This window comes from Nicotiana tabacum, chromosome 16 (genome assembly GCF_000715075.1).
Source record: "Nicotiana tabacum cultivar K326 chromosome 16, ASM71507v2, whole genome shotgun sequence".
Taxonomy (NCBI): Eukaryota; Viridiplantae; Streptophyta; class Magnoliopsida; order Solanales; family Solanaceae; genus Nicotiana; species Nicotiana tabacum.
Window position 1 is genome coordinate 82,331,137 of NC_134095.1, and position 15,238 is coordinate 82,346,374.

General features: G+C 33.5%; 1 protein-coding gene across 1 annotated transcript; it reads right to left on the minus strand.

Annotated features, from left to right (window-relative positions):
• Positions 1-632: 632 nt before the first annotated feature.
• Positions 633-10,539, minus strand: LOC107795570 (vacuolar protein sorting-associated protein 45 homolog). The gene is made up of 14 exons (XM_016618235.2): positions 10,252-10,539; positions 7,477-7,678; positions 7,243-7,322; positions 6,803-7,030; positions 6,262-6,387; positions 5,892-5,972; positions 5,667-5,808; positions 5,368-5,546; positions 3,316-3,471; positions 2,637-2,744; positions 2,112-2,233; positions 1,261-1,392; positions 1,043-1,153; positions 633-928 (listed from the first exon to the last, which is right to left on the minus strand). Exons 1-13 carry the CDS (start codon positions 10,339-10,341, stop codon positions 1,093-1,095), a joined length of 1,707 nt encoding a protein of 568 aa, XP_016473721.1. The 5' UTR covers positions 10,342-10,539; the 3' UTR covers positions 633-928; positions 1,043-1,092.
• Between the last annotated feature and the right edge of the window lie 4,699 nt (positions 10,540-15,238).

A 15,238-nucleotide genomic window follows, 5' to 3' on the forward strand; every position in this document is an offset into this window, starting at 1 on the left:
CTATAATTTTTTATATAGCACTAATACAGTGCTCTAATTTTTTATTTTTTATTTTTACAAATTTTACCTAAAAAGGTAAAAATACAGAATTGAAATAATAGTTATTGCATCAAAAGAAGAAATAAAAAGAGTGTATTGATGTTATGACTATTTATTTTTTATAACTTTTAGATGCCTTGACTATTTATTTCAATTGTATAAATCTTTATTTTCAGGTCAAATTAAAAAAAATAGTAATTAAAAGTTTATTATTTTTGGCCAAATAAAAATATTTAGCCTAAATAATATAGTTTTATCCAATTTTTATTATAAATTATATTCGAAAAAAATTATCTAAAAGAATAATATTCTTAAAACGGTAAAAAGTATATTTTATTTTTCAAAAAAATGTCACATATACAGGAAAAATCCACGTGGCAGGCAAGTGCACCCACACTTTTTGCCACATCAGCGTTTAGGGGGGTAATGTCTCTCAAAAGGCCAAGTTGAGGGGGGTAATTAAGACCGGGCATAGTTCAGGGAGGATACTAATAATCTGAGCCAAGTTTAGGGGTGATTTAAGGTATTTTGCCAAATATAAAAGAAGGCAGAAAAAAAAAAAGAAACATACAACAACTATTACTACACCTCCGTCAGAAAAGCTTGTGTGTGATTTCAATTAATAGTTGAGAAAGCTGCTCAAATCATTCAAGCCTAGAAGAATCCCAGAAATCCTACAAGAATACAAGACTAGAAAGGATCTCAGGAGTATGAGAATATTACATGTAAACAACAAATATAGCGTATATGGAAAGAGGTATACAGATGAACAAGTCTCAGAAACCGTCTCACTCTGGCAGGAAACGGAGGCTGTGAAAGAAGATGACTACAAAGGCTACAAAATGTATTTATCGGACTTTCATCAGCGCACTCAGCTCTTTATGTACTTCTGCAGAAACCAAATATCCCCTTTTAGACTAAACACGAAAGCTAGTGTCATCATCAACACTGCTGAAAAGTTGTATACTTATTACAGGGGCGGTAAGCTTAACTTGGATTTTACCTGAGATTGTAAGTTTTCAGATTTTCACAAGGTACTATAGAGTCCAACATTCACACCATATTGGTGCTTGTACGAGCGATTCTCTGAGCTTCTTCAAGGTCCTTCAAGAATCTACATGTCCACCACACACATTACAAAATATTTCGGTTAACTGAATGCATAAGAGAGTTTAATATAACTGGGAGAAGATGATGTTTGGAATAAAAAGGAGAGCATACCTCTTAGAATTTAAAAGGGCAGAACCACCAAGTATAAAACGGATCCCCGAATTTGTAGAATTCTGCAGAGCAACTGAACGTGACTCTTCATATGTTGTCCCGCCAACAATGAAAATCACCACCTCCTGTGGCCTGTATATGACAAACAATTAAGGTTGTTTTAGCCACATAAATTGTTTAAGCACCATCGTATTTTCAGCCAGGTTCCACCCAGAGGCGGAGCTAGCCTATGAGGGGCGGGTTCGGGCGAACTCAATCACTTTTGGTTAAACACTATATCTGTACTAACAAATTCATTAAAATATGTATAAATATTCAATTGCGAACCCGGTAACTAAGACGAGTTATGGGTTCCGTAGCAAATTTAGAACCCATAAACTTCAAATCCTGACTCTATCTCTGGTTCCACCTCATCTTCAACCCTAAAATGTGACTAGCAAGTTTAGTTGAACTCATTTCGAATCTAAGTTTCAAAAACTATGAAGAGAAAAACACAAAAAAGTTTGTCTGACACTAATTGTTGGTTTACAAAATTAACATTCTTCAAAGTATTAGCATAACCACAAAAGAAATCTATTGAACCCTATTTAAAATGTATAACACAGATAGTGACTTTAGTATCAGAGCCACGCACTTACGATGAGGAAGATTTCGTGCATGCCAGAATTATTTATAGAAAGTAATTGCACTTCTTACATCAAACTGCCAAGGTCTTGCAAATAAAAGCAAGTCAGTTGGCTAGAGTACTGCTTACTCTAGTCTTTCCCTTGGCGCGCTAAAACTAGAGAAGATGCAGAAAATAGTATGGAAATAATAAAATTTAAAATATCATTGCAGCTCAACTGACTGACCTGGCCTGTTGAAAATGATTTCCTACATAAGGGTAGTCCACATCTCTCAACCTCCCCCTGGTGATGTTCTCCATGGTTTGGAAAAGAAGAGGTTGATGCTGGGTATACACATTCTCAACCCCCTGAGATAAAACTCAACTGTAAGCCATTAAAATCTGCATCTACAAGGTGTTGGATAAAAATAGTAATAATCATTTCGGTGAGGTGATGGGTTGGGGTGGGGGGCATTATAACTCTGGAAAGGGAAATATCAAAAAAGACATTTTTGTGTTCAACTTTTTAGTATTTTCTGGTAAGTAGCCGAACTGTTTAGTACTTCTCGAGCAATTTGGAAGTTTTAGATTATCTATTTGGGAACATAATTTAGATTAACCAAGAGGGACTAGGCGGATATTAACACTAGCATTTTCTTTTTCCAAATACGAATGCTTGAAGAGATGTTTCTACAATTCTAGATTATACAGAGTTCTGGTTTCTGTTAATAGTACAGAGAGAAAAAAAAAGTATTCTACATCCTAGACGCACCTTGAGCCCACGAGCCATGTTACGCGCAATGTTCAGGAGATCTCTGTTCCCGTACAGATCCCCAGTTCTCTTATCAACTCCTGCTTGCTTTAGAAGGAATTGCACTAGCTTCAAACCATAACCAATAACAATGATTTCATTTGTCATATGGAATAGTCAATATAACATCAAGTTCAGATTAACAATCAACTCAACAATAGAAGAAAATATACTTTGATGCAAAATACCTACACATAAACTATAACCAACAAAAAGCATGAAATAAACAAGACTAACTGACTTTTTACCTACTTATATGAAACATAATAACCACGATTTTAAAGAATGCTGTTTGTTTCCCCTTTTTTTCCTATTTGTACAATCTTTAGAGCATAAAGAGAAAAGTAGAATTTTTTAAGACCATCAGAAGCAATAATCTTTTGAGCATCCACAAATAGATCAGATCAATCCACAAAGAGAATAAAGCACATTAACTGTTAGCTAAAAGAAATTTGCCTTTACAGAAGGCACCAAGTGAGGTCCTAATTATCTCTTTTTCACTCTTTCACATGGAGAGAAACAATGAGCAAGGGCAGAACAATTTGTAAGATACAGGTAATAAATGCAAAGAGAACAAGGATAGCAGGACTAACACATAGGAGAAACTGAAAAAGACAACAATCATAGTAATCCTCCTTACTCCAGGCTTATACTTGGGCGAACGAGATGCCAATTTGTTGAATAGCTGCATGAGTTGAACAGGGCTCTCCTTTTCATAGCGCAAGGCATACAGCATGACGAGGCGCAGGCGGTCAATATCAGAGATATTATCATTATTCAGTAGATTTGTCACGGCCTGCAGAGATAGCAACATTTAGAAAAGATATTTTACCCAAAATGATCGTCGTCTTCCACTGATTTCAAATCTTATAGTCACTAGTGCTAAGTACAAGACGAGTCAAAACAGTAAATATAATTAACATTTGTGGCTCAATATCAGACATGTTAATACATTTTACATTATGAGCATCTGACATGAGAATCAGTTCAGTTTCAGAGCCGTTATCCCACTGTATTGGTTTGCTTGCCAGATATCTGAATAGAATTAGCATGTTTAAAAGATTTGGAACTTGCTTCTGCGGAGTCTGTCCAAACAGCGCACCAACAGCATATATTTAGTAGTGTCAACAGACTACTTTGCACTAAATCTCAAGTCAAGATTGAAGTTATCAATGCAGTGAGCTTATCAGAAAATATTAACACCGAACATATCAGTGATGTACCTGAATCATTTTAGCAAAGAAAGGTAGAGAATATTTATTAAACAATTTAGTATTGGATTGAACCAAATTTGTCACCTCCTCTTTTCTTTTAGGAGGTACAGAAACTTGTATCATTTCAAGGATCAACAATATACAAGGTTGTATGACAATTTTGTTCATGGCCAGCGAACTCATTGACATATTAGTAATTTCAAAAGTAGATTTCAATTACATCCTACATGTGTTGTATCTTGAATAGCCACTTTATATATGGAAATCACAAATTAGATGCAAATACAACTCTATAGTTATGACATTATCAATGTGTAACACCTAACAGCGTGGATAGGGACACAAGAGTAGAATCCGAGACACAATTGTTGAAATTGGATTTCAAGTCACCAAGGGGGAAAAGTTAAAAAAACAAAAAAAAAAAAACAAGAGTTGGCCCATGAAACTAGGGGTTTAGGGGTGGGATTTACCCCAAAAATGTTAAACTCAAAAAAGATGACACAACACGGATTAGACAGTATGTTATAATTTATGTATGTTCTTTTAAGTAACACTTTTATAAGTAATACACAGCCTATAAAACAACAATAACACAGTAAATAAACCCAACAGGAACTTTAAAAAAACTCCTAGATCAGTAAAAAATTTCCAAATAGATGAACAAAAATTAATAAGAGACATAAACAACATATAAATTTCATGCACATTGCTAGCTAACACCTGACCAACACAAATACGTGGACTTAACTCTCATGTCCATGCTTCATAGTTTAGTGTATCCATTCACCAAGAGGGTGGGAGGTGACAGGGATACTCCATTTCTTCTCCTTTTATTTTGGGTATAAGTAAAAATTGGGACCCAAGAGGATCAGGAGGATTGGTGACAGTAATATACCCTTTACCACGACAAGCACACCATCAACTCAGAAGTTACATGCCTCGGTTCAGCGACATATGCTCACGACTACATCAAACCGCATTAGTCCATGTTTATCTTTCTAGGCGGCAAGTTTACTTGATACACCCTAAGCTCTTGTTATCCAGGACTTGTCTATACCAGATTGTTTGTATCATGTGTAATAATGGTTTCAGAAGTGATAACATGCAACAATAAGCATCTCTTTGCCTCGTCCCTCCTCCCCTCTAACGAACAACTCAGTTAGTTTCAATTTAGCAGTATGTGTTCATTAAAACAATAATTTCAAACAAAGTTCCAAAGAAGAACTGTTGTTGCTTAAACATGGAATGACCTTGGTTTTAGTTACATCTTCAACGCAATCAAAGGAATTTCAGAATTCAAACTAGTTAATTAAAAAAAAAGGAATTTAGCATGTAAAACTTGGCCCAAATAACCACCAAAAGTAGAAAACAGAGAGAAGACTAGACGAAAATTTTCCTTATTTTCTACTTAAGTTTTCCACATTTATTTTCCATAACTGATAAGAAAGTTATGGTTCAATACTGAAGGACTAGGCTACCTCGAATGCTGCCCCTTGTCCGCCATTGCAAGCCAATTCTTGTTCTGTCTGTGAAACCAACATGAGTTTTCGCTCTTCAACTATCTTGCTCATTTCCGTAACCAGTGTCACATGCTTAGAAACATTGCCTTGCATTTTTCTGTATTCCGGGTAGTTGTCCACAAATTTAGCCATGTCCTCTGCAAAAATGCAAGCCTTATGAATAGAAGCTTCTTTAGAAGAAAAATACCATGTCGGAGTTGCAACAGAAACACTTTCTGTACAACCCAAAGTTAAGCTACAAGCTCGCAAATACAAACCTATCGTCTGGATATTTTGGTTACTTTTTGCCACTTGTTGGAAGTCGTCCACCATTTTCTTAATATTCATTCCAATATCTCCGAAGTTGTCATACATATTAGCTTTGAAAAATGCATCTTGCTCAGATGATAGCACAACCTCCTAAAATCATAAAGAATCAACAGGTAATGAATCATCCAAGATAACAAGGCTGTATTTAGATACAAGAGGAAATAACTTTGAACCTGTTGATCTTTTGGCAACTTGCCAACATTTTTCAGGTTGACCTTGTTATCTTGAATGCCTATCAACTCATGAACCATTGCCTGTAAAAGTACATAGCACAAATGAGCAGCATTACTTAAAGAAGTGACACACTAACGTCACTTGAAGAAGAAGAAGAGGGGGAGGCACAAAAGAGCAGCCCGGTTACGCTCCCGCTACGCACGGGGTCGGGGGAAGGGCCGAACCACAAGGGTCTATAGTAAGCAACCTTACCTTGCATTTCTGCAAGAGGCTGTTTCCACGGCTAAATTTGATGAAAATAACAGAAGTACAGAAGAGGCACAATCTGTTAGAAATAACAAGGACAGAGAACTTACAGACTAGTCATACCTGATAGGTCCACTGATTAAGCAGTGGAGTCACTGGGTCATCCCTTCTATCAATTATTAGCAACAACGGAGAAACTTCTGTTCTCCTGAAATCAAAAAGACCACTCTCTTGCTGGTACATCAGCTTCTGCAATATCGACAGAAGAAAATTGTGTTCAACTTTTTACTTTTCCAATCTGAAATATCCAAAATCAACTGCACCTTCAACCTCAAGCAAGAGAGGTAATAATCCTAATAATAGAACTTGATAGACTACAAAGAGTCTATCAAGTTCTATTATTAGGATTATTGCAAGAGAGGAGCCTTGGCGTAACTGGTAAAGTTGCTGCCATGTGACCCGGAGGTCACGGGTTCAAGCCGTGGAAACTGGAAACAGCCTCTTGCAGAAATGCAGGGTAAGGTTGCGTACAATAGACCCTTGTGGTCTGGCCCTTCCCTGGACCTCCGCGCATAGCTGGAGCTTAGTGCACTGGGCTGCCCTTTTTTTCTAGACTACAAAGAACAAACATGACGAAAAAGAAAGATACAGTTGGCGTGCTTACAGAAGCTTCATGTGCTATTCTTTTCGCAATATCAGATGTCCGTGAATATCGAATAATAGGCCTTCGCTTTAACGCCAGGAAAACCGCAGAAATTCCATCAACAACTCGTTCACAAAACTGCTGTAGTGCTGATGGATCTACAACTGCTGGGAGCATATACATGTGGTTTGAGGCCATATTTAACGTGAAATGGTAAGGGTCCAACGCAACAAAATCTGCATAAAATTCCTGCAAATCACGTCAATAATCATGTAACATAGCGAATGTCTAGTTTCAATAAAAAATTTAAACAAGTTACAGGCCACAACAAATTTTTAGAGCTCCAATAGAAAGATGTTATCAGCAACAATTTCTTAGTTTTTTCCATATTATGCAATATCCTTTTTCAAATGCACATGATTTCCCATTTAAACAGTAGAAAATGCTAATTCTAAACATACCTGCAACTGCTGGACAACTTCATGTTCATCTGAATCGGCTAACATATGAAGTTGAGTATCTTTCAAAATATTGGAGAAAACTGCACAACAAAAAGGATATGTTAAATGTTTTATCCTTGAGAATCTTTGGACAACAGCATTTTACACTAACATGTTCTTTTGAAATATTTTAATATATAGCCTGAACTTATTAGCAGATTTCCTGTGCCGTCCAATTATAGAGGACATACTTACAAAGGTGATATTCTCCAAATCTTGGCTGAGCCAGTTGACGCCGCATATGCTGAATATTCTCTGATATCGGTCTTAGAAAATAAACTGCTTTAAGATGTGACATGGATTCCTTGGACATTGAAATAGAATCTACCAGCTCCACCAGGAACACCTCCTTCTTCAGGAGCTCTGATTGAGAGTACACAACACTAACAAAACTAACCTGCTCATTAACAACAAAAAGTAAACACCACAATTTATGACAAAATAGCATTAACACAAGAAGAGATTTTGCAGATATAATCAATTAAAACTTAACTTACACCTAACATCTTAAGAATCAAACAAGATTAATTATTATTCTGGGCCACCGTTTATTGATAGTAAAGCAGAATTACATCATTTGTGATCATATTTTACCAGCTTAACTACAATAAAAGAAAAACACAAATAGGTAGAAGCAGTGCTTAGATGCCGTAGACGACTATATTCCAAAATACCATCCCAAAACTAATTGATGTATCCAACAGTCAAAATCTACCTAGAAGCAGAAACAACTGAAGTCATTACTTGATCCAAAAAATAGAAATGGAAACAACTTAAAATCCAGCAGACCGTCTTCCAGAACCCTGATTCCACACCTAATACACCCTTATCTAGAGAACTTCCACCCTGCTGCACATGCAAAGCGTATTCTATTCTTCTTCTTCTAATGGACCAAGGGAAATTAAAAGTTGGTTGCATAATATCTCCTGGAACAGGCAGCTTTCCATAGAAAAGAAGTCATCACTCATCACTGCTAGCCATAAGAGGGAACACATATAAGACAAAGCTAATAGAACTGAGAAGAAAAGGATTGATCAAGTTTTCATCTATTAGGCAACTGTCAGTTCCCTGCTGCATCTTAATTTAACTGTTCTGTAGAGAGCACTCACTGCTAGTGTATCATAAAACTTCTAATTAGATACAAAGTTAGCCCCAAATGGTTGCTGGACCTATACTAAAGTACAGAGATTTACTCACACACCAACCTATGTAGAGAAATAACAAAATCCACTTAAGATAAGTATACCATTGACAGCTTCGAGTCACACCAAAAACCATACGCATTTGAACTTGAATCTCTCCGTGGTCTTTCTTCTTCCTTCAAAACATCTATGATTCCTCTCCTTCCATCCTTTCAAAAATGCAAGCTGTGACTGAATTCGATAAGTTCCTGATATGTCTTTCTAGCTATATAGAGTATCTTTTGATGCCTTAGGCATGCATCCTTCCGAACTTCCAACTCATGCCAAAATCTACTCCAGTAAGAAACAAGGTCAAGAGAACCTGATCCTCTATCTTCAGAATTCATAAACAGCAGCTTAGATCTCTTTGAAAGTAAAACGGCTGCTCCAATATGAAATTCAAAACAGAAGCTTACTCTCGCACAAACTAACACGACAAGGTGTGCAAACATTGTCTAAAGTCTAATTACCCTGCCAACTACATCAGCCCACCTACAAGAAAGGGTTTCTCGCCTTTGCTTTACTACAATCACTTCAATGACATCCACAAACCCCAGCACTACAACAATCGATGATAACACTATTCATTCTTTCATCTCCTTTTCGGACGTATTAAGCAAAAAAAACTAACGAGTTATGAATTACTGATATTATTTCTGCATCTCAAAATCTACCCATACCCTCAATGATAAAATTCGCAATGTGGCCTGAGCAATGAGCACTTCTTTTTTTTCCTTTGTGTTTCATTGACCACATTGATAACAATCTTGTTAGCTCATACAGCTTGGCTTCCCTGTCCAACATTTCCAGTTAAAGTCTCTTGAGATGATTGAAGGTGTTAAAAGGATAAGATATAGACCTAAAATCATATTGAGGATTCTTGTCTCAAAAGACCTACAATCTCTTGAAAGCAGCCGGACTTACTAAGAAAAAAACACAATGGAAGCAAAGGATCCATATAACCATTACCAGCTAATCGGATTAGACCCTGCGTTCGTAAGGAGTCCTTTCATTTTGGCTAGACTTGTATAACTTTGTAGGATAAGTATGATATTCAGCGAATCTCTAGTAAAAGAACTCCTAATTTGGCTTAAAAGACAAAATATTTAGTATTAAATGAAATGAACCTGAATAAAAACAGATTTGATCCAAAGAATTCATATAGCTAGCCCAACTAAGTTGGTATTTAGAACTAGTCGAATGGTTGATAGACATGGGCAGTTGTATAATCTAAGAAGTGTGTTCAGCCGAACCCAATAGCTTTAGCTCTGACCATTTATATTTGTTAAGAAACCTACTAAATATGTACAAGTATTAAATTTTGAACCCAGTATTCAAATGGTCAGTAGGTTCAGTGGGATCCTAAACCCATAAAGTTAAAATCTTGGATCCGCCTCTGTTGATAGACTGATTGAAGCTCCAAGTAATTCTTTTTTTCATTCTTTGAGCTCAAGATATTTCATTAAGCCACCATTTAATATCAATCTGTAACTACACATTAATTCAAACCAAGAAGGCATCAGATCACTAGACTTATTACTCAAAAAGGCAACTTTATAAAGGAGTCATCTCACTCAACTTATTTTCCCAGTCCAGAAATTTCAAATTGGATAGGAATTATCACCCATTTATCGGATCAGATAACAACATGACCATCTCAATTAAATAAAACGAAATAAACACCAAAAAGATTAGATTAAAGAACACACACAACACACACAACACAAAAACACAAAAAACAAAGAAGCAAACAAAAGGGTGTCTTTAAATTGGAAAGAAAAGAACAAACCGTGTGAGAATCAAGAATGAGGACTTTCATCCCAGAAATGTCTTGCAACATGCGATTGATATAATCCCTCACCGCTGCTACTAATACCATCTTTTCTTAGGAATCCAAAATTATGCTGATGATTTGATCTTGTTTTTGCGATGAAATTCAGGAACAGAAAAAAGAAAGATCTCAACAAATCTTTGGAGGGAATTGAAGAACGCCTTGGAGTTGGGGGAAAAAAAGAAGAAAGAACGTTGGGGACAAAGTGACAAAACTGATCCCTTATGTTTGGGGTAGGTTTAAAGTGACCCTTTCAGTATATTTGTGAGCTCTTTTGGTTCTGTAAGTTTGCCAAAAGTAATTATTTTTTAACTTCAAATTTTAAGAAAACTTCAATTGTTAGATTTAACAAGAGCTATGAAGGAAAAAAAAAATATTAACCAAGATCCGCCAAATGCCAAAATCTGCAACAGTAAAAACTACACAAAACACTAAAAACTACTTTTAGACGCAAATTACCGTTAAACTGTATAGTACGGGTGTGCCTTTCATAAATCAAGTAAAGCAATTACTTTAGGCTGGTGATTTGCATCTATACTCACTTTTTGGGTCACGTTTTAACTTGTGTCCGTTTTGCAAAAAAAATTGCAAGTTTACCCACTTTTTCGCCTAACTTCAGCATACGAGGTTGAATTAGCAAAGGCAATGACGCAAAACTTCAACGTTCTAGTAGACTGGCTTAAAGTAGCAAGTGTGCTAAACCAAGTGTGCTGAAGTTTTTGTTTGTAATTGCTGAACTTAAGCATAGTAGCTGAAGTTTTGTTCTCTATTTGCTGAAGTTTTTGTTTGTAATTACTGAACTTAAGCATAGTAGCTGAAGTTTTATTCTCTATTTGCTGAAGTTTTTGTTTGTAATTACACTAAATAAGCTGAAATTTTTTTTGTCATAGATTCATTAGTTTTGTCATTAAGCTTTTTCAAAAACTTCAGCAGAAAATGCTGAAGTTATTTAGTTCATTTATAAAAACTTCAACACTAAATAAGTTGAAGTTTTTTTGTCCTGGATAAGTTTTTTCAAAAACTTCAGCAGAAGATGCCGAAGTTATTTAGTTCATTTGTAAAAACTTCAGTACTAAAAGCTGAAGTTTTTTTTGTCCTAGATTCATTAGTTTTGTCATAAAGTTTTTTCAAAAACTTCAGCAGAAGATGCTGAAGTTATTTAGTTCATTTGTAAAAACTTCAGCACTATATAAGCTGAAGTTTTTGAAAAAGCTTTCTAACATACTAGATAAATAATCAGATTGCCAACAGTATCTAAATCATAAATTTTGGAAACAAAGAAAAGAACAAAGAACATAATTATCATTGTCTACTAACTTACGTACGTAGAAATATTCACAAATTATTGTCTACTAACTTACGTAATTATTTATAATTTATTTTTAAATAATCTGATAAACATATTTATGGCAATCATCCCATGAACTGAAGCTTCATAGCAGCACCAACAGCAGCAAAAGAAAGAAGGAGGAGAAATGGGGCTAAAGTTATTTAAAAATGGATACAAGTTACCGTGCAATTTTTACCTTTAGGCCCCACATTTTTCGGGGCACCATTTTTTGTTACACCTAATAGGATATGTATAAGTTTTAAAAAAGGTGAAGTAAAATAGTTTGATTTCTTTCTTCAACAAGTATGGAGAAGAAGGATTTGCAACTGCTATGATTTCTGCCAAGAAATTGCACTTGAAATGAATATCGAACCCGAATTTCGTATGAAAAGTATGATATATAGGAAATAACAATTTGATGAGAATGTTGATAATAAAATCTCTATCTTTTGAAGAGTACTTTGACGTTGATTACTTTATACATAGTAGACAAAGCTATTTTTTTCACTTCAAAATAGATTTGAATAATTCGAAGCATATAAAAGCATTTTTGGTTTTCTATTTAGCGGTAAAAATTAAGATCACCAGATGATGAAAATTTTAAAAAATATTGCCTTAATATTGAATATTCCTTAAAGCATAAATATCAATTCTATATTGATGATTTCGATTTCTTTTCAGAATTAAAAATATTTTTAAAAAATAGTACAATTAGAAAATAACAGTTTAATTGATACATGGTACATTCAATTTAAGGAAGAAAAGCCCCTTTTAAGCTCATTTAATCATACTAGTTTGCGCGCGTACCTTATATCAATGAATATATAATTTTAAAAGATTATAAAAAATATTAAATAATATGAGCTATTGAATAAAATGAAAAAAAGTATAAGTTCTTAAATATGATGAACCTTGATCCCTTTTAGCCAGTTTGCTCGATAAATAAATAATAATATAAAATCTTTAAAAAAACTCTAATATTATAGTTAATACTTTATAAAAAAAATAATGTAAATATAGGGAACTGTCATTTATTAGGATGGTTATAAGAAGAGAAAAATAATGATAACATTTAAATACCTCTTGTCTTATGTTGTTACATTTTATTGCATTAAGTTTGCATTTTTAGCACTTTGACCTTTAATGTTATATTGTAACTAATTTTGCTCTATTTTCTTATTTATTTCATTACCAATACTCTTTTATTGAAAATAAATTTATGTACCTTAAAATTTTTATTAACTTGAAAAATAATTTTACTTACATGATGATTTTGAAAAATAATTAAATTTAAGTCTTTTGCTAATTAGTTAATTCAAAATTTTAGTTATTTTGTCTTAACATGAAAGATTACTTTTTTGTATTGGGACTTCGTACTTTTATAATAATATAAATAATTTAGACAATTGTACATTCCTTTCCTACTCGAATAATGTTTCTCTCTTCTTTTTTGTGTGATATTTAAAACTACATTCAATAAATGACTATGTACTTTATATCAAATGAGTATAAAATTGTAAGAATAACACAAATTTTGTTAAACTATGTAATTGAGTTATAAAATAAAATTTAACAACCACAAATTCTTGAAAACGGTTAATGTTAATCATATTAGATGCTAACTTAATAAAGAAAAATACGATTTCACACAAAAATATCCTAAAGTCTTATCATACCTTTAATATATGAGTTCTGCATTGGTTTCGTAGCTCAACCAAAATTGGATATACAGTATGTCGACCTGTACTTAAATATCATGCAATAAACATGAGAAAATGGGTGTGTTTGGTACGAAGAAAAATGTTTTTCGAAAATATTTTCCAATTTTTTCATATTTGGTTGGCTCAAATATTCAGGAAAACATTTTCCTTATGAACTCATTTTCCTCCAATTGAAGGAAAATGTTTTCCTTATCAAGAGAAGGGAAAATATTTTCTAAAACTCCTTCTCACTTTTTCCCAACCCTATTCCCCACACCCTATCCACCCCATCCCCTCTCTTCAAAAAGGCTTTTTTTTCATCACCATCCACCCTACTATCCCCCCCCCCCCGCCCCGCAATTTTTTTTTTTTTATAATTTTAAATTTCTGATTTTCCATTTTTCTGCCCCCACCCACACACTGCCTCCCCTCCATCCCTCCACCCCAATCCCCCCGGGAAAAATATTTTTTACTTTTTTTTTGTAATTTCAAATTTCTTTTTTTTCGTTCCCTACCCACCCACCCCACCCCCCCGAAAAAAGTATTTTTTTTAAAATATATTTTTATTTTAATTTTTTTCATCTTTCGGTTTACAGGTTCAAAATTTTACAAGTTCCAAAGTTATGACTTCGGAGGTTTTATGTGTTTGGAAGTTTACGGGTTTAGAAATTATAAAGTTTACGGGTTCGAAAGTTCGCGGTTTCGAAAGATTAGCGGTTCGGAAGTTTATGAAATTTGTGAGTTCGGAAGGTTATTGGTTCGAAAGTTTATGGCTTCATATTTATTGTATCTAAATTATTTATGAATACTCTTGAGAAGTTATTTTCCTTAATTTGCATACCAAACACCGAAAAATAAATATGATTACTACTTGTTTTCCAAGAAAATATTTTCCGTTATACCAAACACACCCATTATGTTCTTTATTGCCATAAAAATAAATTATATTTTCTCAAGTACCTAATATGAATTCCATCTTATTTCTATTAGAACTCAAATTGAAAAATATGAAAAAGAGAAAAAATTCTTCATATGTAGGTTTAGTTATCATACGGAAATTCTAATTGAATGGTAATATAAAATAAATGTTACAAAAAAAATAATGTAGAAAATTAATGCTTATTATTATTTTATTATAATCATTCAAATTTTAATTGATAAAATTATTTTTCTTCGACCATGAATTAGTAAAAGAGAAATGATAACTGAAACAATGGTAATATCACAATGGAAGTTTAGCTTTGCTTTGAATGGCAAATATTCAGGTTAGTTTTGATTTAATAAATATGTTACACGTCAGCTAATTCTATATATTAAGATTTTTATATAGTTCAAATGAAAAAATTTAATAAGTAAAATTTTTAGCTAATTTTAGAGTCTTAAAATTTTTAAATATAATTAAATAATATTTTGAGTGTAAAATTAATTTTTAAATTAATTTTCTTGATTTCTGTTTATACTTCTTATATTTGTCAAAGAATATCTAATAATGGAAGTATAGCTTTTCTTTGGATGGAAAATAACTCACGCTAGGTTGATAATTAATGTGTTACATGTTGCTAAATATTACTGACTTTTTACATCTATACTTCCGATAAGGATTAAGGAAAGACATAATAAGAAAAATCTTAGGTGATTTTAAAGTCCTAAAAAAATTAGGAGTGATAGTAAAATGACTAATTGTCTAGTATGAAACCATATTTTAAAGGGTATAAAAGACGAACGATATTTCACTAAGGGACTTCGTGCTTTTAATATAGTATAGATATAGATAATGTTAATAACTCTTGTTTTCGTCGTTTCAGCAAAAAAAACAATCGAAATTAAAATTGATAAAATCTCACCTAAGATCAACAATATCTCAAAAGATTAAATGGATTAGCTATATTGTCAATGAAGAAAGACTTACTGAAAG